The sequence below is a fragment of the Colius striatus genome, chromosome 4 (genome assembly GCF_028858725.1).
Source record: "Colius striatus isolate bColStr4 chromosome 4, bColStr4.1.hap1, whole genome shotgun sequence".
NCBI lineage: Eukaryota > Metazoa > Chordata > Aves > Coliiformes > Coliidae > Colius > Colius striatus.
In genome coordinates, this window is record NC_084762.1 from 27,851,596 (window position 1) to 27,877,187 (window position 25,592).

Below are 25,592 nucleotides of genomic sequence, written 5' to 3' on the forward strand. Positions count from 1 at the left end.
ACCACAGAACTGTACCAGCTACCAGGGATAAAATTAGCTCTGTCCCAGAAGAAAACACGACACAGTTATAGCTAATTGCTATAAAACTCTGATCCCTCTTCAGCCTCTTTCCAAAGTCACATCTAGGTCAAAATAACTAGAACAACCTAGTTCAAGATCTAGATTAACATTCTAGTTGGATAATTGTTTTTTGTTTTTTTTCCAGCATGTTTAGCAATCAAAGAATTGCTGAATAGTAACATCTGTCCATAGGAAAACAGAGAAAACTAAAAAAAAATCCAAGCCCAAAGAAATCTGAGTTGTCTCAAGATTCATTATGTAGCTGGATACCAAAGAGAAATTAAACAAAAATGAAAATCAGATGGAAATTACTTATTAGGCTGGCAATCCTGCCTCAATACTCCTATGAGTTTGAAAATGAGTCTCAGCAGAAGTGACGGCAGTTCCACTTATCAGCTTAAAGACCAACAAAATACAATCAGATTGTATTAGTTTCCTGTACGTTGCAGTCTACTATGTTTTCCTTATTTTCCTGCTAGTGAGCTAAGCACACACCACAGAAACGTGTCCAGCTTGAAGCAGAATACCTTGAACAAGGAAAATTCATTCTATATACCAAAAAAGTAAATAATGGATTATATTTGCTTCATCTGAAAGCCTTAGATGTTTTCTTCTTTCTTCATAACATTAAAAGGAATCCTTTCACTTTCCTTTTTTTCCAACCTATTCATATGCTAGAATAAACCACATCTTCGTCTTCTGATAAGTCAAACAGCCTGACTTGCATAATTGTCTTGCTTTCAAGCATTTTATCCAGCCTGCAGACATCTCATGCCCTTTTCCTACATTTTCTCTGAACATGCTCAGAAAAAAAAAATGCAGATAGCAGAACATGAAGTATTCCATTATGAGTCTCAATAATGCTATCCATTTGCTTCTACTGCTAATTCCTTTCCACTCAGTGAAATGTTACTAATACTTGTTCTCGCCCTTCTAGCCTTTATCTCGGAAGTCACACTCAGCTGTTCACCTACTACATCCCCTTTCCAAAATGTCATGTATAGGTTTAGGCTGTATTCCGTATTCCCTAGTGTGTGACTTCTGCCTTGGGTGATAAACTGAAATCTACTAAACCAAGTAATTATGTCAGTACAGTTAAACAGAAGACTGTTGTCTGTTGTCTGTTGACTGTTGTCATTGTGAGATCAAAACAAAACAAACAAACAAAAAAAAACAGAACCCAAAACTTGAACTAGGTCTCGGTTTAACGGAAAATAATGCAGTGCCAAGAGCAATATTAGCTGTTTTGTTACAATTTCAAATGAGTCAATCGTAAAACTTGAACCTGATTTTAGCATCCTCTGTGACGCTGCAAGTATGCCACTTCTCCTAAGCTACTGTAATACTTCCTTATTTCACTATGAAACTCCCAAAGAACAGGCATCCAGGTGATGTTTTGTTTCTCTTCCACTGGAATCTGTCCACACATCCTTCTTGCAGTGCAGTTTTCAGGACAGAAGGCAGTATATTGCTCTAAATACAATATCCATTTCTGACACTCAGAAAGCAAACTGAAGAACAGCTCCATTGTTTTATTAGGACATTCTCAGTTAACTTCTGAGTTTGTTATCTTTTGAAAGCAATACAGTGGCCAGGAAATAACCAAATTAACTGCAGCAAATAGGCAAAGATTGATTCTCTGTACAGGAGAAACATCCAGAGCTGACTTAAGTTAGGCTAAGAGTAACAGCTGGGGGTTAGTTCAAGTAGCACACACGCAGCACCTATACTGACTGGAAAAGCTGTTCCCCCCAGTGTTTGCAGAAGAAACTTGCTTTCTTAAAGAGGAACAGCACACCAACTGTCGTGGTTTAGCAAGGAGCAGCTTTTGGCTTGATAACAGGGGGAGCGGGTTGCAGTGAAGACCCTCCCCCGGCTCCTAGGTTCAGACCCACCTCCGGCCCGGCTGGGCCAATCTGGCGCCTCTGCGATCACTATTTAGGGGACGGGAATTTGAAATGCGAGTCGGGAGGTGGAGAGTGATAAAAGATGGAGGCCACCACGCGGACCCTTCAGCCAGAGAGGGAGGAAGGAACGAGAAGCAGTAGACCGGAGACCCTTCTGCAAGCCGTGGCGAGAATACAAGCTGTGCCCCTGAAACCTATGGAGATTCGTGGCAAGACTGAGAGCCACCAACAGCTCCGTGTGGGTGAGCCCGGACGGGCGGGGGACTGTGTGGGGAGATGGCCATGGCCCAGGCCGTGCTGGAGAGCCTGCGCGCCGCAGAGCAGCCCGTGCAAGTCTGCCATGCTTGTGAGTTACCCCACGGACTTGCAGGGAGGACTGGCGTGGAGTTCACCCGTCCTGAGGGGGGACAAACGGCAGAAGCTCTCGGAAACCGACTAACTGAACCCCCCACTGCCTGCCCCCCCGAACCGTTCGGGGGGGGCAAGGTAAAAACACCGGGATCAGGGCTCTGAACCCGGGAAGAGGGGAGGGGTGGCAAGAAGGTGTTCTTAAAAAGGCTGGTTGGACTCTCCATTGATGTATTACTCTGGGTTGTTTCATTTTGGTTATGTTTTGGTTGATTTTGCATTAAATTATTTTTCTGTTTTCTTCCCCAAACCGAGTAGCCTGGTCTGTTTTGTCCTGAACCTTAAGCGGCAATTAAGCCCTCCCTGCCCTCGAGCAATCCTCAGCCTCTTCGGTACTCGAGGCTAATCGTGGCCTTTGTTCCCTGATGGGCCTAAACCACGACACCAACATACACATACCCACCTCAATTGTAAAAGCCAAAGTGAGAGCTGAGGATAAATAGCAATGGAATAAAATGGTGTTAAACTGAACTACAAGCTAGGAAATGATACAAACAATTAAATTTCTGTTAAGACAACATTCATGTAACCACAGTACCATACAAAATCATCTGAATTTTAGATTTTCTGCATTTGGGGAAATTAATATACTTGCATTAGCTCAATAGGTACAGAAACGTAAAAAGAAGCAGTACCCACAGAGTACAGTAAGATACTATCAAGTGCCTTGTTGACTCTTAGAGCAAGTAGAATAGCCTCAACAGTACATTCAGGAGCAAAAAAGTCACGTCCTACCCTTTATCAACCAGAGACTGAAAGATTTCATATCTCTTTTACAGGATATCTGAGATTTCAGGCATTTCCTAAATTGTTTCCTAAGCAGCAATTCAAGGTTCTGATGATGGCTACAAGAAAGAATTTGCCAAAGATAAAATAATAAGGTCTTTCTGTTGTTAAACAATTGATGGATTACTACTTCTTGTTACAGATTCTGTTCTGTAGCCCAAAATGTTAAATATTTCAGTTTAAGAGGAGAAAGACTGAAGTGAAGGAGAAAGCTACAGGTAAACATTACACCTAAAATGGTAATTCAGCATTTCCACATATATCAAGAAACACATAGAATCATAGAATGTTAAGGTTGGAAGGGACCTCTAAAGATCATCTAGTCCAACCCCCCTGCAGAAGCAGGTTCACCTAGATCAGGTCACATAGGAATATGTCCAGGTGAGTCTTGAAGACCTCCAGAGAAGGACACTCCACAACCCCTCCGGGCAGTCTGTTCCACTGCTCCATCACCCCCACAGTAATATAGTTTTCCTTATATTTAAGTGGAACTTTTTGTGTTCCAGCTTCATCCCATTAATCCTTGTCCTGTTGCTAGCCACCACAGAAAAAAGGGATGTCCCAACCTCCTGACACCCACCCTTTAGATATTTGTAAATGTTAGTAAGATGTCCCCTCAGTCTCCTCTTCTCCAGGCTGAACAGCCCCAGTTCCTGCAGCCTTTCCTTATATGAAAGATGTTCCAATCCCCTGATCATCTTGGTGGCTTGTGCATCAGGTGCATAGACTTGGAAAATATTTCTGTACCCGTCTTTCACACACCATTCTCTGCCCAAAAGCTTTGTTCTTGGCTTTTTTTTTTTTTTTAAACTGTCAAGAACTTGCATATGCCTCACAGGACTGTAGATGACCATCAGCCAGATGGAGCATTTCTCTTTCAATCCTTGTAACAGAATATGAGCAGAATGTGTGTGTTTGTGTGTGCACTGCATGTTTGAGTCTACATGTGTGCATACATATTCATACACACAAAGACATATATACAAACCCATGTGCTTGTGTGTATGGACAGGAACTTGCATTCAGAAGTTAAATAGAAGCAGGACCCTTGTAACTAATGATAATTTTTAAACATATGAAGGATCTGAATACAGTCTTACTGGGTCATGGAAACATACACTACACAGATTACTGCCTACTGAATGTTTTGATGGAAGATGAATTTTTCAAAATGGAAGTCCTGAACAAAGTGTCCATTATTACTATGTTTTAAAGCACTGTTTTTTTTACTGGATTGAAATGTAATCTGTTGAAAAGTTAACCACTTAAGGAATTAACTTGTTGGAAAACTAAAAGTAGTTTATGCCACTTCAATCTAGAAAAAACACTTCTGCAGCAACTAAGAAACCTGCAAAATGAAAAAATAAAGACTACAGTTAAAGCTGGAGTAATGTTTTCTTTTAAACACAGCTCTATCTAGACTAACAAAATAATTACTTCTGTTCCATTTTTAGCAAAAAACCCTTTCCTTGGTAACTCATTAAATATATCTTTTGTCACGGAGATGACATTTTCAAAAGAGTTAGCTTTTTTCATCTGACACTGCTCGCCAGACGACAGTAACAACCAAAATGTGCTCAAATGCTGCCTATCTAGAATGTAATGAACTTGGTATTAGGCACCTATTGCTAAACTTCATTTCTGAGCAACAAATGCACTGAAATTGCCTGCAATTATTAATCAAACTTGTCATTTTTAAGTATGCTGACTTCCCAGACACTGTTCTCTTTGTGCCATCACAGATGAAGCTGTGGACTTGGAAGGAAAAAAAATGAAACGGTCCCATGCAACCTTTTCTTTACTAATTGAAAGATAACTAGAGAAAAAAAAATTAAGTAGCAGTGATTTTCTTCAGTTCAAGACAGCCACTGCATTAAGTCATACTGTGATCTATTCTTTCTTCAGTATTGAAGAGACTTCATGCAGTTCAAATACTGCTAAATGTTATTTCAGTTTTACATCCTTGTCTGCAGATACCTTCCTCTTGAGCAAGCATCATAAAAGGCAATGAAGTTACACTGGCAGAACACTTTGTTTCCTAATAAATGTGTTAGAATCCTGAACTGAATCTTTTAAAGAAAACACCTTCAAAAGAAAGGTTTCAGAGACTACTTCTCAGTGTGGGCAATAACATTAATAAGAACTAACTTTGTGTAGGAAGTATTCTACAAGTAAGAGCTCACAGAGGTTACATAAAAACAAGACAACAATCTGCTCACATAGATCGCTTGAAAACATTTAATTTGCAAAATCTTAAAGAATTTTAGTATTAGATAAGGTTAGAGGATGTTGTCAATGCTTTAGGTTTGATTTTTCATTATTATAACATGTGCAATTAGGTTCCTCTAGTAAAATGGACCACGTAAACTAACGACACTACTTACCACCGAAAGAACAAAATTGAGAAGAGCTGTCCCACTATGGAAGACGATTGTCACTAATGTTGTAACTGTAGTAAACAAGAGGCTCACATTGCGACTCATCACTATCCACAGAGACTCCAGGATCTGGAAAAGGAGGGGGAAGCAAAGACAGTCAGGCACCAGATGGTATTAGTCAAGACAGAGAACTCCTTACAGAGTGATTCATCTCCATCAAGCTATATAAAGAAGACATTTTAAAAAAAACCATCCTCCCTCGCTCCTAAATTACAGTAGGTAGTACCAAGTCAAAACATCTACTTTAGCAAAGGCAAGTTTTTAGGCAGATAGTTACAGGGTCTTAGAATTTTTCTCCCAATGCTCAAAATTATTTCATTATGCACAATTGCAAAGAATCTACATGTGGTGACAGTTGTTTATTGTGGATAACATCACCACCAATTGAAAGCAGCTCTTGGGAGAGAAAAGCTCACCTTTGCTAAAGCAAAAATGCGAAAACATCAAGAACAAGGAATAACATCACAAAAATCAAATAACAGAATTACTGTTTTAATATGTATATTTTTAAAGGTTTAATGGTAATGAGATGTATAATATTTATTGTATCTGTAGACAACTACACAAATTGTGGTTTTGAGTAGAGATGCATCGGTTAGTCAAGAAATTATGGAAAATAAGTCAAACAATACTAGACAATAATTACATTTTGTACTGGCTTGCAAAACTGACTACTTATTAGTTACAGACAGTAAAGAGTAGTTTTGGGACATGTCTTTAAACACAGAATATCTCCCAGAGTCAAAATAGTTTATGTATGCAAAAGACATATCAATCTGAATATGGCAGCAACTTGATGAGACATTAAGGACAAAGGTACGGATGGCATGGCACAGCACAGCACATGGAGGCATCCTAAATACAATGCACTCTAGTTTCATAACAAATATTTCATTCAGAAGGGAAAGAGTAAGACTGTATTAATCAAAGTGATTCAAAGATATAACTGAAGCAATGTTACAAACAAAAAGCCAAGCTTTCTTTCAGACTAATATAACTGAAAAATTGTGAAAGCTTTGACACAAAACCCCTTTTCTAGGTTCAAAGCTCTAAGTGGAGACCTCAAAACTAGCAACACTTACTCCTAGTTTAATTAATATCTTAATCAATTAGACTGAAATAAAACAAAAAAAGCTCCAAAACCCGAAATCCCCAAACCACTCCAGTAGCTGGCATTTGCAGAGCAGGCAAAGGAGTGTAAGCCACATAATCACCTCTCATTTGGAACTGAGTGAAATAGGTAGAAGATAATTTATTAAGCATAAACTTGGGGGGGGGGAATAAATGCTGCAAGAAGTGATAGGGAATGACAACACATAGTAAAAGCAGAAACATCTACTTAGTCATGAATTTTAAGGCTCATCTTTGAAAACCATTTTATTAGTCTCTCTTGAGAATCCAAGTGAGGTTAGAAGAAAATGTTCTGCTGAAAAATGTTCTCCCATTGGTACCTGTCCTCTTTTGTCTTCTATGGATTAGGAATTCATTCCGGGCATGCAGTGATGGTTTAAGTTCATGTGGTTGCCAAGTAACTTTATTAAATATACATTACAGTATGAGGACTGTAAACACAGAGGACAGTGATTTTTGTGGGAAATGTCTGTAGGTGAAGTAGAGGCCATTTGGCATTCAGTAAAAATAATACTCCTATTGCAAATAACAGGTTGTAATTTGTATGCTAACTGTGCAAGGCTCCAGTCCCAAATGTTTAAATCTGCTACTAGAACCTGGTGTGTAAATGATCGCTTGGTGCCCCAGGTCTCCTATTACGGTGTTGAGTTTAAATCACAGAACAGAAGTAAAGGCCTTGAAAGGACAGAGGTTGAAAACAAAGAGTCCTGAAACAAAAGCAATTCATTGAGGAAGAAGATATTGAAAACAAAGGCTGCTTTTGCTTTAGGAAAATGCAACATCAATTAAGGAATGGTAAAGAAAAAAAAAAAACTACCAAAAAAACCCCATAGACAGGCAAGCAACAAAGCAAAGCACCTGCCATGGCCTGGAAAAATAACCATAGAATCATAGAATCGTGGGGGTTGGAAAGGACCTCTAGAGATCACCTAGTCCAAACCCCCTGTTGAAGCAGGTTCACCTAGATCAGGTCACATAGGAACATGTCCAGGCGGGTCTTGAAGACTGCCAAGGAAGGAAACTCCACACCCTCCCTGGGCAGCCTGTGCCAGGGCTCTGTCACGCTCACAGTAAAATAGTTTTTTTCTTACATTTAAATGAAACTTTTTGTATTCCAGCTTCTTTCCATTACCCCTTGTCCTGTCACTAGATAACACTGAAAAAAGGGATGCCTCAACCTTCTGGAATCCACCATTTAGATATTTGTAAATATTAACAAGATCTCCCCTCAGTCTCCTCTTTTCTAGACTAAACAGTCCCAGTTCCTGCAGCCTCTCCTCACAAGAAGGATGTTCCAGTCCCCTGGAACAGGTGGCCCTGTGCTAGACTCTCTCCAGAAGTTCTCTGTCCCTCTTGGATGGGGAGCCCAGAACCAGACACGGGACTCCATATGAGGCCTCAACAGGGCAGAGTAGAGGGGGAGAAGAACCTCCCTCAACCTGCTGACCATACTCTTCTTGATGCACCCCAGGATGCTATTGGCCTTCTTGGCCACGAGGGCACATTGCTGGCTCACGTTCCATTATACATCAGGACTCCTGGGTCTCTCAGCTACTAGATGTAGATAATGCCACAAAATATCACTCAGCATATAGTCCAGAGCAGAGATCAGGAGTGGGAATTGTCCAGGAATAAAAACACCTTATACAAAGACAAATTCCTAAATCCGAGGAAAGATGTAAAGTCCAGTTTGGTTCCGTCTTTCTTATTTAAGAGCCCTTGAGCTTTTTCACTTTTACTTCTGTGACTCACACCACCAAAGATAGCAGCTATTGGTCTCAACTATGGTGTTACCACGATGGTATTCTATCCTCATAGCTCATGTAGAATATGACTGCTAAGGACTGACCACTTTGACTACATAACAATAAAAATTAGCATGAAGTGCATTGTTAATGAAAGATGGTCTAGGAAAGTTTTAAATATTAAAACTAGTCTGATTTATGAATCTTGTAAACAGCAATTACAGCAGTCATTAATTCCCTCCCTCGCACACTGTCGCTTGTGACATGTAAGCTGAGCTGATACTGGTGTGCAGTTCACAAGGGGAGATGCTTGTTCCACCTGCCTACAAAACAGTGTACATCTGAGAGGGCTGGGAAAGTTTCCTTTGAAATGGTATGTTCCTCCTGTATAGGTTGTAATTGTTTAACACTTTTCTGGAAGCTTTAGCCTAACGGGATGACAATCAAGAGTATACAACTGCAGATAGTTTAAGTGTAGGTATCAGTTGGTTCAATCCATATCCAAGAATGGTTCTCCTAGAACAACATCCTTGTTAAGCAGAGTCATTGACTGGAACCATTGAACTAGTTATCACTAGCATTTGCTTTGGAGTAAGCATGAACAGTGTTTTTCACTCAGCTTTGGTATGCCTTAAGAAGGCAAGTGCAGCTGTTAGAACTCATCTTGAACTATAGAGTAAGTTTGTCTTTATACATATGTAAGCATTAAAATCTCAAGACACAAGTGTCTTATCACTGGGATGAGAAGATAGATACAGCAGACATTAATCATTACCGAACACTGTACCAGAAAGTGCTTAAATACTTCACTAACACATAAAAAAAATCAAAATACTTGTACCTGTACCTAAGTTCATAATCGTTTGACTCTCAGAGCATACTGTGGCTGAGTTAATGAGGTCAGTTACTATGGATAAATAATTTCTAACACATTGCCAATTGAGATAAGTTTTCGAAAATACAACTAAGTATGAATATTTATGCAATAATGATACTTTTAATATTATTGTTATTAGGTAACTTAAAAATACACCTCTTTCCTCAAAACTGCATAATATGTAGCCTTAAGATATTAGTGTTTAAAAGAGTTACAAAGCTCTACAGAATTCAAGACTCCCTTCCTGTACCTCTCTAACCTGTAACAGGCAAGAAATGAAAACTGCACTTAATATTCTTAGACATCTAAGGTGTTCTACTGGCCATTTAAACTGGTCAATACCTGAAATTAAGGTTTAAAAAACAGTTCACCAAAACAAGTTACTTGCTGAGAACTCCAAGCTAACAAACTTCTAGAGACCACGTAAATTCAGATACCTAATTTGATTATAGAGATCATTAACAGAATTACAAAGGGAATAAAACTGGATATAAAGAGATATTATGAAAAAAAAAAAACTTGTCCTTTTGTATAGTTTTAATTTGCTCTCTGTTCAGAAAGACAAATTGTCCTGACAAGTCAAAAAGGACAGCAACAGAACAAGTCAGTAAACATTTAATGTAAAAGGAAAGCAATGGACTTTGTCAAGAATAATAGTGTGCACAAGATCAAAGGCTTCCTGCTCTAACTAAAAGCCAATTTCCAAACAAATTTTTACCGATAAAGCTCTGGGTAAGTGCTTCAGGGCTCAACAGCTTATTTTTGAAAACAACATCTTTGCTTGATCTTTACATGAAATTGGGACAAAACAGCAACAGAAAAAAGACTGTCCTCCAGCATCATGTTTTGATTTCATGATTGTAAAGAAATTAACTTCTTTAAAAATATGCATGAGGTTTTGTCATGGTTTGACATGACAGTCATTTCTGGTAAGGGGGAAGGGGATGTAAAGATGGCCCCTCTAAGAAGTTGCTCACAACCCTCCCCAGCTCTGAGCCAGACCCACTTCTGGGGCTGAGCCAATTAGATGCCTCCACGATCACTTTTTAAGAAGAAGCCGGAAGAGGAGGCTTCTTCCTCCTTTTTCTTGTTTCTTCCTTCTTCTGTCCCTTCTTCTTCTGGCTGGTGGTGGTGCAAGGAGTAGGAACAGTGAAACAACCATGCGGACTCCAAGGTCAGTGATGAAAGAGAGGAGGAGGTGTGCTGGAGCACAGACTCCCCTGCATTGTATGGAGAGAACTGGTGAAGCTGAGATTTCTTTTCATTTCTTTAAAGACCCCGCATCAGCGGTAGAGACTCATTTTGATAAAGTTGACAGTGAACCAGGGGCAGCGATTCACTTCATTAAAGGCTCTGAGCCAGGGACAGTGACTATGGCCAGAGGAGACCGTGTCCATGGGAGGGACCCAATCACTTCACTACAGACCCCGAACCATGGGCAGTGATTTTCTTCTTTAAACTACGGCCGGAAGAGGCCGTGTCCCAAGGAAGGGACCCAAAATCCACAGCTGTAACTGTGGGAAGGAACCCACAACAAAGCAGCTCATTAAACTTATGCCCAGAAGAGGCCTTGTCCCAAGGGAGGGACCTTGTAACTGCAGAAACTGCAACCGTGGCAAAGAATCCATGCCAGAGATATTCACCAAGGACTGTGTCCCATGTGAGGGACCCTGTATCTGCAGAAGCCGCAGCTCTTGGGAACAACCCACACCAGAGAAGTTCGTTAAGGACTGTGTCCTGGGGGAGGAACCTTGTGTTGGAGCAGAGGAAGAATGCCAGGAGTCGTCCTGATCTGAGAAGACAGAAGCAGCAGAGCCCATCTGTGAGAGACTGACCACATCCCCCACTCCCTGCCCCAATGAGCCGTTGAGGGGGGAGGAGGTAGAGATATCGGGAGCAGTGAGCTGGGCCCGGGAAGAAGGGAGGGCTGAGGGAGGGAGATCTTAAATGTGCTGGTTGTAATTTTCTCTTATCCTACTCCCTTTTCGCTTTTACTCTGTTCCATTTCTTGTAGAATAAACTTTCCTACTTTCCTCTCTAAGTCGAGTACTGGAGTCTGTTTTGTCCAGAACCATAATTGGCAGTGAGCCCTCCCTGCCCTTGTCTTAATCCACAACAACCTTGCTTATCTTTTTACTCCCATTTCGCTGGGGCCCCTGCCATCCTAACGAGGATGGGGGTGAATGGGGGCACCGAGTGAGAGACTGTTGTGGTGCTGCTGTGCTAGCTGGGCCAAACCACGACAGGTTCATTTTCACCTACCCTGAAAACTACAACAGCCATTAGGAAGACAAGGACACCAAACCTCTGAATGCTTTTCTTACTAGAAAAAAAGCATGGCAGTTGATAGTGAAGGATAGATTGTATGAGGTATTAACCTAGGAGATTACTTGAAGAAATTCTCATGGCCAGAAAAAATTACGATGGTAACTTAATATATTTTTGAAACTGGATTGCTTTGGACACAGTCATGCTTAAGGCATGGACAGTAAACTTCACTGTGCTTAAGCTGGCTGTGTTTGTCTTAACAGAAGGTCTTCTGTCTTCCTGTCTGGGAAATCTCTGAATGAGATAGTGGCTGGTGGTGGAATGATGAATATTCTCATGTAAGAAGCAAGATCAGTTTAAGGAGATATTAGCAATGACTCATACACCATCAAGGGAGATCTGAGTCATCATTCACTGCATCAACTAGCAGTAATTTATTTTTTCAAGGTTTCAAGCCCTCAAGGAATGGAAGAAAAGGTATGAATGGAAAAGCAGGTGAGTGGGTAAGGAATTACCTTTTTTATTTTTCAGAAATTAAATCATAGTCCAGCTATGTACTGCATTTTCCATTCACCTGAAAAACTACCTTATAAAAGAGCATGGGATGCAAAATTTGAGGCATAAGTGAGGATTCACTCTAGTTATCTCTCCAAACGAAGAATAGGATGAAAGAAATCCCACTTCAGAAACATATCATTGGATAAACTGGTTTATAACAGTACTGTTTCTAAAGAATACTGATAAAAACCTGAAGCTGAAAGGCAGAAGTGCTGCTAACACCAAAGCTCTTAGAAAAAAGCAAATCAATTATTTGGAAAAGCTTATCTTCATATTACATTTTTCGGCAATTTACATAATTCGGCTTACATAATGAATTACTTAAAAATAATTAATGTCTGTCTACATCGAACTAGTGTTAAGTATAACCACTATAACGAACAGTACATTTTGAGGAGGGTACAGAAGTCTTCTATGCTTCATCTTATCCTCATACAGACTGAATTGATGAATATGTTAAAAAATAAATGAATGTCAGTAATTCCCCAGCACAGATACACCAGAGATTTAATTATATGCTTTCAGCTCTACTATGAAAGTTTCTTCCACTCTGGGAAAAGCCTGAAGTGAAATACTTGCATTTGTCTTTTCTTATTGAGGAGGATGAACACTTTCCATGATGTCTGTCAATGGAAAAGAGCTTATCTGTTTGTTTGCAGTATGACACTGGCAAATCCATAGAAAACTCTGGCCTCAAATCTATGCATAAGTATTTACTATGTGCAACTACTATAATCTTAGTTTATTATTTTCCAAAGGTGGAAGAAATATTACTAATTACTAATAATATTACTAATGCATATCCACACACACTTCTTTACAGTTATCCCATCTTCTTTAAATGGTTTCTGTTTTAAAAAACTTTCAGAGCAATTTTGGCACTGTAGCGTGTCTTGCTTAAGAACTGCATATTAGCATTGATTTCAATTGTCCAAAGGCAGAAACATCCTACAGTTTGAATTTCAGCTAATCTATTTAAACTCCTTCACAACCCCTACCATACACAACACGTTCAATCAAAAAAAAAAAACCAAAAACCCCATCTTAAGTCCCACAAAACACAAAAAAGCAAATAAGAGGCAATAAAACCCAACTGAACCTAAAACACAAAGAAAATCCATCAAAAACTAATCTCCTACAATCAGTCCCCCTCAAAAGCACCCAGATAGTTTAAATATTGAACCTTCACAACTCAGTATGCCATTCCAATAACTTTTTGTTCCTCGTCAAAATACTAAGAGATGGATTTTCATGCTCTGTCTAAAACGTGAATCTTAAACACCCTAAGCTTCCATTGTACCCTAGGGTAAGTAAGCAACTTGCTTAAAAACACCAGACTTAAGTCAAAGTTATTTTTATCATCTCCAAGTTGTAATGACATAAACAACAAACAGGAAAAAAACCCATTAATTTTAATTTGAAATATCATTCTGAGTAATGTTTTTGCAATGCACTGTGTATGACCAAACCAGCAAAGAAAATGCTGCCCGGTAAGGATGTGAAATCAGGATTTAGAGCTATATACTATACTGACTGGTTCACAGTCTATCATTAAGGACATGAGTGTACGGAGAAAAAGGACAGGTGTTTCCTCACAGCTGATGAGTAATATGTTCATGGAAATAAACAGGAAAGCAAGTCAACTGCTAGCACATTTTTTCCCTGAACTTCTAAACCAGATTTTAGAAGCAAAGCAAAGCATGCCAGCAGATTAAAATTTTAATATTAATGTATTTCAATCTTAAATATTTACTCTCTCTTACACACTATTTCCTCCACTATGGTAGCCTATTTAGATTACTGAAGCATACTTTTCATCATGGTTTCTGAGCACTGTGCAGCAATGCTGGAAATTACATAGCTAGTACATATCTTGTAATTCCTCCTCCTTCTCTCCCTCTTGCCTGGAACGAAACTCCATATTGAATTTAAATGATGACAACATGCATTTTTTTAACACTGCCTCAAGTATGTATGGTCAGCTTTGAGACAGTATGAAGCAAATTTCCTTATAATCTAAAAACACCACTCACTGCAATAAAACTTTCTCTCAACATCTTCTATGTAGCCATTTAAGCAGCAAATGAGGGAAAATAGAAAAAGCACAGGTGCCTGTGACACTAAACCAAGAACTGCCTGGAGGCAAATTCTAGCTTTAATTGCATCCACAGAAACATTATGTTGCAAGTTTGGTATAAACAATGTTCTTCTAAAACTTCTAGTTTATAACAGTTCAAGTCAAAGATGAGCTGTATCAGGGATTGACTCTGTATATTAAGTATTTCAGACTTAATTTTCGATAGAAACGTAGTTGCTTCAGTTTGGATTGCTTTCAATGCTTTTTCTTTTCTCCTCATGAGGTGAAAGGTCCAGTGCATTAACTCAGGAATTCACACAGTATAAAATATTAATCACATTCTCCACAGAATTTTCATATAAGAAGAGAGAAATAAGCAGTTTCAACTGAATGAATAATCATCTGAGAAAAAAACCAAAAGGCTACAAAAATGGTTTTTGTTTTCATAACCTCTTGGTTTTTCACAACCTCTAGTGGAGCATATTCCGTATGAGGAAAGGCTACGGGAACTGGGGCTGTTTGGTCTAGAGAAGAGGAGATTGAGGGGAATGGATCACATTAATATTTACAAATATCTAAATGGTGGATGTCAGAAGGTTGGGGCATCACGTTTTTCTATTGTAGCTAGCAACAGGACAAGGGGTAATGGGATGAAGCTGGAACATAAAAAGTTCCATTTAAATGTAAGAAAAAACTATTTCACTGTGAGGGTGAGGGAGCCCTGGCACAGGCTGCCCAGGGAGGGTGTGGAGTCTCCTTCTCTGGAGGTCTTCAAAACCCACCTGGATGTGTTCCTGTGTGACCTGATCTAGGTGGACCTGCTTCTGCAGGGAGGTTGGACTAGATGATCTTTAGAGGTCCCTTCCAACTCCTACCATTCTATGATTCTATGACTCTATGAATGGTTTCTTCAATTATAACCCAGAGAACTGGTCTCTTTTTAAAAAAGCCTAAATAATATGAAGTGTTTTAAAGCAGCTTGCAGGTGACACAGGTAATCCTACATTAACAATCTTGCTTAGGAAGAAGTCTGGGAAGCTAGTGTTAATGAAGATGCTGAAATCAGGAGAGCTTCTTCATCACAACCAGCTCTGTTTGCAGTATGGTAATATCCTAAGTAGGCTTACAATAATTGCTTATTTAACTGTAAGTAATACTAACAGTGTTCCCATAATTTCCATGTATTTGAATCCACAACCTCAGTGGTAGTCTAAGGAGGACTTGTTATCAGTAAAAAATGAGACCAATTTAGTAATAAGGGCAAAAAAACACATACCGAAAGAAATGTTTCAATGTTATCATGAACAAACGATGCCACATCTTGCCAGTCCAGAATATCACCAACCCAACTGTTTTGACGGTTTATGTGCCACTTGTGTCCTTTGTGTCTTCCAGAATGTGTTACATTCTTAAAAGGAGACAAAAACAAAGAAAACAGACATTTGAGTAACTTAACAGATTTGAGAAAGCCAAAGGCTAATGTTTTCTTAATGAGGAACAGATCCAACATGCATCTAAATACTTAGAGCTGCTTTAATTTGCATCCTCAAACATACCTGGAAGTACTCTGTATAATGGAAAAACTAAAACCTGACAGAAACCATAGTTAATTATCCCATATAATTACAGTTCTGTATATTGTACTGATTCACCTCAGTTAAACATCAGCTTTACTGCTTGAATGTCAGAATGGTATCTATCTTGCTATTTATGAAAGCATATAAGAAAGAGACAATGATTTCAGTTACTGCCTACATAATTTACTGTTTGCAACATACAACTTTTCCCAGTACAACCAGATGCCAAAACAAGTAGTTTTTTCACAGTTACTGTCTACTCCACTGGCAATGTCCAGTCATGCAAAAGCCAAAAGCTAAACTGGAAACATGGAGGATTTCTTCTGACTACATAGCTTTTAACTGTAACATATGAAGACGACATGAAATGCCCATAACAACAGCTAATTCTGTAAGTGGCTTCATCCTAATTACGAAGTTGCCTATTGTCCAGCTGAATACACATGACAACTGTGTAGCATGAGACAATGTGACTCTGGGACCATGACAAGTGTTTCACAGAAGGATGCTAAAATTCTAGCGTGAGCAAGTCTAAGCAAACCCATTGCCTACAACCGATCTCATCCTGACAAGACACTCCTCAAGTTCTTGACTCCAATGTTTACATAAGATAGAGTGTTCCGAAAACTTTTAACCTTACCAGCCTTCATCCAAAATGACAGTATCTTTTTTGGCAAACAGAGCAAGGAGCGTTCCAAACAAAGTGTCTGTACTAATTTATCTAAGAGCATTAAATTTTCTGCTTATTACCAATTAGCCTTAGATGCATTTTTACACTTTACAACACAAAATTAGTAACATTCTTTTAACAAGTCACAGCAACAGAGAAATCTTTTTTCTGAGCTAGCAGTTTATTTAGAGCAGAAACATATGAGTATTCAAAAAATCTCCCTCCATCAGGCCTTCCATATTTGTAAACCATATCAAGAACCTATTTTCTGTTCCTCCAGTTCTATTTTTTAAGACAGTTCTCACCATTAAGTGGTAGAATTAAGTAGGCATTGTAAGACATTTAGTGAAAGGAAAATTCACATTTCTCCAAATTTCAAATTAATAAAAGATTTACACAAATCATACATAACATCAGATTCCTTTTTGTAACACCTCAAGATCACGAAAATTCAACAGAGATCTCTAAACGATGAAAAACTAAATATAAAAAGTGAGCAAAATGTAAATTAATTGGCATATATAAAAACACGCAGTTCAAGTGAAGGATATAGCTCTGGCTGTACTCAAACTATGACTGTAAAATGATCTTATATACTTGAAATTTTTTCCAACTTTTTATTATAATGCCCTTTATTCAGCATTCCAGTTTTTGCTGATCTGTCAGAAATGCATACTTAGTATAATTATCTCAAAGCACTAAGTGACACTAATATAAATATCACATAAAAAGTTACCCACCTTCACAAACCAAGAGTGATAAAGCCTGTCCCAGAGCTCTAGCACTTGTTTTTCAATCACAGTGGTGTTATTCACTTTTTCCCCTAAAATCTTATGGAGCTGAAATATATAGAAATCTTCCATTACACAGGACAAAATGAAGTTGCAATCTACTGACAAACTCCAATGTTGATGAGTCATGTACAACTGTCAGAAAAGGCAATGGCTAAAACCCAAATCATCAGAAAAGTTGAGTATTGGTATGGAATACACACTTCAGACAACACAGTTCCCAACATGAACATTTCGTCTGTAAAAAAGCATTCTGCTGTACTAAGCTGAGGACTTCTTCCTGCACTGAAAAACCAGTGTCATCTCTAAAATACTTAATCCCAAATCCTTGATTATCTTTAGAGTAAATATTTAAAATAATTTAAGATGTGTGCTAGATATCAAAACGTATAAGTAAGAATCTTGGTAAATTCTCCCGAAGAAAGTTAACTAAATAAATAATCATTTTTAAACAATCTGGTCTACCACACCCAGCCCACATAGAAACTGGAATATTGGCAGGAAAAAAAAAGAAAGTTAGTCTACATTGCCTACATCTGGACAGCTAAAGCCAGATAAAGGAAATTACTCATCTTTATTGATGCACCCTCACTGGCAATCTTTCTAAAATGACGACAGATTTTTCAACTCTTAACTATTCCTCTGAGCAGAAAAGGCTACTGAAATCACTCACATCCTTCCTTCAACTCCCAAACTAGAGTGGAAGGAGTTAACCATACAGAAAAGAATCACTGACAAAAACATTCTTTCTTTTTCCTATTATGAAATACAAAAAATTAAAACATTAGAAAACGTGAGGGACCTCACTCTTACCTTATGTGTAATCCATTCTCGGCCATATTGGTATACATTATTGGCTGCTGAATTGAGTGCCTTCTGAATAACCTGGGCTTCTGGGAGCCAGCTAGTTTTTTTTTAAAGAAGGAAAACCAAAGGTAACTGCTACTTATTTTTCCCATTTCATTATACCCAAAACACATTACAAATTCACATTTTGAAAGAACAACAAACAGTTAAGGTTACATACATATAAACTTACTACACCTAAAATATCTCCTACATATCGAGATTTCCTTACAAGCAAAACAAACCTAGCATATGTAATTGTATTTGGAATTCTCCCAGATTCCTGAAACTTTAGCTAAATTGGTATCTTAACTTTTACAAGAGATCTGCTTTTAATCTTTTTGCATGCTATTCACATTACATTCATCTAAGTTTAGTCATTGTTCTAATTTTCTGAAAATACTATATGAAGCAGTCTCATCTAGCTGCAAAGACTATTGTCTGAGTTGACCTGAGTGCAAATTGTTAAGGTAGTTTCCTTAAAAAAACAACAAAATGAAGCAACAGCTTTGGGCACCAGTTACTTCTACATCCCACCAAACTATCTGCTTATTAATTTCTTCAGGGAAGCAATGAACCCACTGAGTTGCCACCATTTCAACACTTGTGAATACAGGGCACACATTCTCTGCTTTAAGTTTCTCTTTACATCTTGATTCAACGGCACATGTTGGAGCCCTTCTAAAACAAGCAAACATTCTAGAAATAAAACTGCCACATTTGTTCACCCAAGAGAAGGTGATCAATGTGGAAGCTTTTCTGTCTGTATAACCATTCAGAAATGCTCTGCATTGGAATTCCAAGACATTTCAGTCACTCACCTCTAAATGTAATGTGAGCATCAAGTTTGGAAAGCTTCATGAGGAAGCTCCAAACTTTGATGCAAACATTGGATGTAAAATTTTTAGCTAAAATCCTACTAATTACTCAATTAGTCTCCACTATTTTCATTACATAAATAAGCTTCTGACAGTCAAATTTTCATTTACACTAGCCTTACTATTTTCCAATTTTTGGCAAAATGGAAAAGCCAAACAACACAAGAGATGCCATGAAGGAATATAGGCCCCTACGTTTTTAAGTGTTTTCTGTTCTTTTGATTGTGTCTACTTAAGTATTGCTAAAGCTCATATTACTATAACCTTTATTAACTGTATCACCTCAGTTCTGGTTTTGAAAATTTCTTGTTCTTGTAAAACAGCACACATTTTCTTTCAATCCTGTTAAACCATCATCACTTTTGTTTAGAAAATGCCATTGAAAAAAGCAAACCATTCTTGTCCAGGAGGCAAGTCATTTTTCCCAGTAAGTGTCTGGACTCACCTTTACTCAATGTCTGATTAGCTGAAGCAGAATGAAAGCACATTGGCACATCCTCCCACAGACTTCAGTCTCACTTATTCCCCTTCTGCTGTTTGTGCAATCATTTCTTTGCTTAACAGTGTGCCCTTGTTCTTCTCTACATGCATTTCTCAAAATCTTCTCTCTCCCTTGGTGTTTTCTTTAATAATTGCACAGACCAGATTTCAAAACTTTCCCACTGCATACAGTATACACATCCACTCTTAAAAAAAAAAGTCCTTCCCAACTGGTTCATACCGAACTCTCCCCAGTCACCATTCTTTCCACCCTCAAACTCTTGTTCATTTCACTCCAAAACCATTTTTTCTCAACTCTTATTCCCTCAAAGGCATTCTGTACCCAGCTCTCCACACTGAAAAAAATAATTTGGCTCTCATCTTGCAACCTTCCAGAGAGAGCATTCTTTGCCACTACTTTTCTTTCACGGAAGAATCTGTACCTTCCTTATTCTCTGCACTTTGCAAGATTTTCCTCCAACACTGTAACTAGAGAAGTTTGTTCAGTTGTCTTTCTCCACCAAATCCAACTAGCCCTCAAATGAGATACCACATTCATAGTCCTCCAGAGTAACGTATAAACACTACCGCTGCCTCATAGCTCAGCAGTTACATCTGCCTGTAAGTCACCCCCACTTCTGTTCACCTAGGGGATTTTTTTAAATTAAGAACTACGCATAAGAGCACCTGGAAGCTTGTTCATCCACCCTATAATATTCGCTTAACTTCAGCATTCTTACTTTGCCCATTCTGGGTGACTCGCTACTGTCTCATTGATCAAGCTGCTTGTGACGTGGATCATGTGAACACTCTCTTGATGTACCTAAAATAAATACAGAGAGAATAAAGGTTATGTAATGCAGACTAGAACTCTCTCTACATTCAGAGATACTTATTTTCTTCTTTTTTTTGGGGGGGGGGTGGGTGGGGGGACACCAATTAGTACAATTAAAAAATAACACAGGCAACCCATTAAGTGTCACTAACTCCCCCAAAATGACGTTTTTGGCCATGCACAGTGCAACTAGATTTAGCAAATGGAAACCTCAATCTTATGTTGTTATTAGTGGAAAAAAAAACCAATACACCAGTACTGTCAAAGGAAGTACTAAAATACAAAGCACAGATATCCCTTTTTAAGTTATGGATCAAAGAAGTGTAAAAATTAATGAATGCTCAGCTCTAACATGAGCAACCATGCTATGAAGTGCCTCACCAAATTAATTCCTCAATAAGAATGATAAGACACCTTTCATAAAGACTTTAATGTTCTTTTTATAAGAAAGCTTTAGGCAGCAATGTTTACACAACTTTTAAAGCTTTCAATCTTAAGCACTCAAAATTATATAAAACTACATTTTGAAAAAAGGAGATTGACTTAAAAACTCCTTGATTTTTGTTCTGTAACTGTATTCAAGTCAAACATTCAATCTCTATTGACGGTTTCAAGTATGAACTCAGCTCCACTTGTGGAAAAAAAAAATAAGGAGGGGGTGCAGGTGGAGTGAAAAAAAATATCCATGACTGACCTCTTCTGGTGAGCAAAAAAAAACCCAACCACACATAAAAAATTCATTTCAGAGAACATCTGATCATGAACCTCAGTATATTTAAATGCAGAACAGGATATCAGGAGACTATTACAGGTAATTACACAAACAAATTGACAAATACATCTGAAGCATTTTGAAAGTATGTTTCTGATGCAAGGTAAATTAAAAAGAAAAAATTCTCAGTGGCTTTACCATCAACAAGCAAAGTGTGACACGATGCAAAACAAATCTGATCATGTAATACCTAATCCAGTAATTATTTTACTAGAACAAGTAATGTATTTCCAAATGTCTATATGTTAGTTTGTAAATAAACATATAAATACAAATAAATATAAAAAATTTTTACATATAAGAAGTTTTGGTATGGTAATAATTTCAACTACAGAGCATTTAGCTGCTGATTTTTAAAAAATTCTTTAAGCTACACAATTTTGCATAAATATCAGTAACTTACTTTCAATGTTTACACCAAGCTCTATGATTACATTCTTTAGCACACTATACCTTTGCAGTAAGGAGCAGGGCTAACAGAAGGGTTCCTATCACTAGCAAAAATATTATGAAAATGCTGATTATTTTATCTAGCATTTTCTCCAACCACACGATCATCTGTGGAGAAAAAAAAAGAGAAAACAAATCAATCAATCTTTAATGAGAGCAATGCTCTATGCTGTATCACAGTATTGTTTTCTTTGCAATCATAGTAAAAAAACTCAGGCTAAAATCAAACAGCATTTATGCCCAAGCTTAGAGATGAACAATTAACAAGCGATGTTAGCATGATTAAGGTCATGGTATGACATGTGATTTCGCAAACGACATTTACACGTTACAAGACACAGCAAGCTCTCTGCAAAGCAAGCAATAATTCAACACTTACTTACTAGACCTAGACCTTACTAGAAGCTAGCATTCATGTCAGCTGTGAAGCTAGAAATTTGTCTCTTCTCCTTCAGAAACTTAGAAGCTTATAGATCCTATCTGCCCAGGACTTGGAAGTTATCAAGATAAACTGTAAAGTATGAGCATGACTTTCAAATATCAATAGTTAACAGCCATCTAATCAACAAATGAGGTATTTCTGCAAGTAACCAAGTTTTGAAAGCTGCTTATCACCTTCTGAACTAAATGGAGCTGGAAGTTTTCTACATTACTGAACATCAGTCTAATCAATCAACACTGACTATTTTTTTTATTATTATTATGCTTAGCATTAAACATAATTTAGCTAAACCTACTGATACAGGAAACAGGCATGTACATTGTTCTGTCAGTTTACAGAAAGGCCCGTTATAAACATGTCCACAAACAAATTGTGATACCACTTAAGACTAGAGGAATTCTGATGATAAAACTCTAGAACAGTGCAAGCTGAGCTTTGTCTCAGACACAAATTGACTGTTTACATAAAAAGCTGTGAATGTCCATGCAAGTATGACCAAATACATTTTCCTAGCTTCCATGGTTCAAATACCAAGCCTATTTCTACCCCATCTGGCACTACTGCAGGAAAAAGCAGCAGCAGGAGGATAGCTGCAAAATTTGTGCTTTAAGATAACTGAGGTCAAAGTCAATGCGCAGCAGATGAAAGTCCTTCCAAGGAGTACAAGTTACATATTCAGTGATTAGGCTGGTAACTTTTTAGTTAGAAAACTATCAAAACTGCCACTATGCTTGGTAATGGTTTACATTAGTTCCTTCTTCATTATTTACTCTATCCCTACACATGAAACAGACCTTGAAACAACTAACTGCTGTGGGACAATTGATCTGGTAATGCTGAAAGTCTATCTCTTATTTGAAAAAAGGTAAGGATTTTTTTGGGTACTCTAACTGCTCAGGTGCAACAGGATAAGCACATTAAGCAATTCTTTTTCAATTTCAGTTTCTTACAAAAACAGTTCCTTGTTTGAGCTAAATTAACAAAAGGACTATATCCAGCATTTCAGAATTGTTGCTCAACATGAAGAAGAAAACTGGAAGAAAGCAAAATTCTTTTAAAAGAAAGATGTTGAGCTGGCAAGTTTTGTAACAAAATCTGCACTACGACCTGCAGAAAGGAATTCAGAGAACTTGAAAGAATCTGCAAAAATCTTTTGTCTTATATATTTTTAAAATTTCTCAGTATTGCTAAAATGTTTCAGCCATCAGAAATGCCTTGTCAGTACTAGATGGAAGTTACCTGCCTAGCAGCAGTTCTATAGCTTTCTGAAAAACTCTGAGCAGCATCTACATGGGACTGTTACCTCTTTGGAATAAGACTGAAAACAATTTGTTGTGCCATTCCAAGCCTCATATACATGTAAAGTTATGCAAGAGAAGCAGGAAATAAAAGCCACTGTTTTAAAGGTCAGAAATCAAAAATATCACCAAAAATAACTGGATGGTCAGGGGATGAAAATCTTACAGTATCAGCTCCAAAATGAAGCTATTAAGAATTAAAGCTGTCCTTGCTATTTCTTAGTTAATGATGTTCAAAATAATTACTATATACTTTCCAAGTTTGACATAAAAGAAATCTTCTAGCTAGTCTTACATATTGCATCTTAATCAGACTCACTGAAGAAACAAATTAGAGGTACTGTCAGAAATTTCAAAAAACACTTCAATGATTATGCAAATGGTATCCAACTGATGAAATCTCAGTGCAGCTGAAACTTTCACCACAGCAGCAACTATGGATTAAGGTCCAGAAGATCAGGATGAGGATTCTCTCTGAAGTGGAACATGACAAATGGGATCTTGTCTTGACACTACTTACTGCGGGTTGCAATATGCTTATGTTGCCATTGAAGTGTGGCTGGCAGAACATGTAAAGCCTGAGTTACCTTCAATCTAGTTAAATAAAGTAATGGTAGCACTTGTGTTGTACCATCAGTACAGGCATCAGCCTGAGCCTTGCAAGCGCACCTTGTGGTTATTTGCTTGGGCAGGTGGCCCAGCAAGCTAGATGAAAGCCAGCTCTGGTATGCCTACATCTCTCACCACAGTATTGTAACTACATCTCACATCTCAGGTATTGTAACTACATCTCTCACCACAGTCTTAAGGAGATCCAAGTTATACAACCGATACAGACATATAACAGTGGCAGACTGAATTGAATTGAGTGTTGTGAAGTAAAAACAGATGCATGAGATTCATTTAGGGCTTTATTTACACTTCCTCCATTAATCTGCTTGCTATTAAGCTTCCCTTCCTGTCTCTAACATTAGCCACAATACTTCCTTAGGAAGCACTGGCCCTTGCACGCTCATGCTCAATAATGTCTGTTACTGCAGGTAAGTTGGACTGTCCAATCTGTGTGTGCTTGTAACTTACCGCTGAATCAAGTACAGACTTCGTTCTGACCCCAGCCCTCTCAGACCTCCCTTTATATCCTTCCTGTAAACCACAGCCATGCACACAAACACAAACATATACTGACTAAACAGTCAGTCATTAGCCAGAGATCACTGTATTTTAAATCCACTTGCAAGCTTCTAATCTAAAGGTTAGTCAACAGCAGGAAGTTGATGTTGCCAAAGCATCCAGAATTATGCAATGGTAAAGGAAAGCCAGGCTCCTAAACTACAGAAGGTCACACTTTTAAAACCAAACTGAAACGTTACTGATTTGTAATAGACTGTCCAAAAAAAAAATAGCCTTAGAAGTCACAATTTTTAAGAGAAAGATATCAATTTCTAATTTATTTATTTTTTAAAGTTTAGCTCATTCTAAAAAATAAAAGTTTTAAGATAATTTGCATTCTGTTAAAATGCTTGTCAATAATTTGCAAGTACTCTCTGCTTCCGAATTTTGGGTGATGCCACAAACAGTAGTAAACCAAGCTACAAAGGACTACAATTCATGCTTAACCATCAGGAATCCTACTATCTTGACAGGCTCTCCATGTTATACAGTGTGATCATCACTATCATTTCATATCTATCATCGCTATGAAATCATCTATGATTTCATATTTTCATGTTCCATACTGTAGAGCCATCAGAATACTAGTTCTTCTAACATGTTTTATTTCTGAACTACCTACATAGTGAAGCGTATCTGGACATCTACTATTTAATTTTCAATTAGATCTATATAAAATTACCCAAAAGGACTATTTTTTTTTTCTCTTTGAACAGTTTCACTATGTACAAGGATTTTTTATAAGACATTTCTTAGACTTCTTGACATTTCCCTTTCGGTCAGTTACTATTCAAGGCTATTATGTTACAAATATCATCTGATGAGAATAAGGGGAAGCCTGTAATCAGGACACATCTCAGGATTATGTTAAAGTGAGTCAAGTGAGTACTTAAGTCAGAAAAAGTAGAGAACAGACTACATGAGGTCTCAAGTATACTTATACCAATGTCTCTCCAACAGCAATTGCCAAATATTTTCTAAAGACTCCTGCTACAGACAATGTTATAGAGAATAAATCATCCTAGCCCAATTGAACTTATTCTATATTTTGGGCTACATATACCATGTTAAACTATGTGATTATATACTATTCCTGCTTGCCAAAAAACCCCATAAAAGTTTCAAGCA

General features: G+C 37.9%; 1 protein-coding gene across 1 annotated transcript in view; it reads right to left on the bottom strand.

Annotated features, from left to right (window-relative positions):
• TMEM245 (transmembrane protein 245) overlaps positions 1-25,592 on the bottom strand; it is an 89,305-nt gene that overhangs the window by 29,502 nt on the left and 34,211 nt on the right. Inside the window, exons 7-12 of the mRNA XM_061995605.1 lie at positions 21,558-21,662; positions 20,238-20,320; positions 18,107-18,197; positions 17,243-17,341; positions 15,532-15,663; positions 5,546-5,668 (exon numbers count right to left, since the gene is read on the bottom strand). Coding sequence (XP_061851589.1) covers positions 5,546-5,668; positions 15,532-15,663; positions 17,243-17,341; positions 18,107-18,197; positions 20,238-20,320; positions 21,558-21,662 — 633 coding nt within the window. The remainder of the gene's footprint in view (positions 1-5,545; positions 5,669-15,531; positions 15,664-17,242; positions 17,342-18,106; positions 18,198-20,237; positions 20,321-21,557; positions 21,663-25,592) is intronic.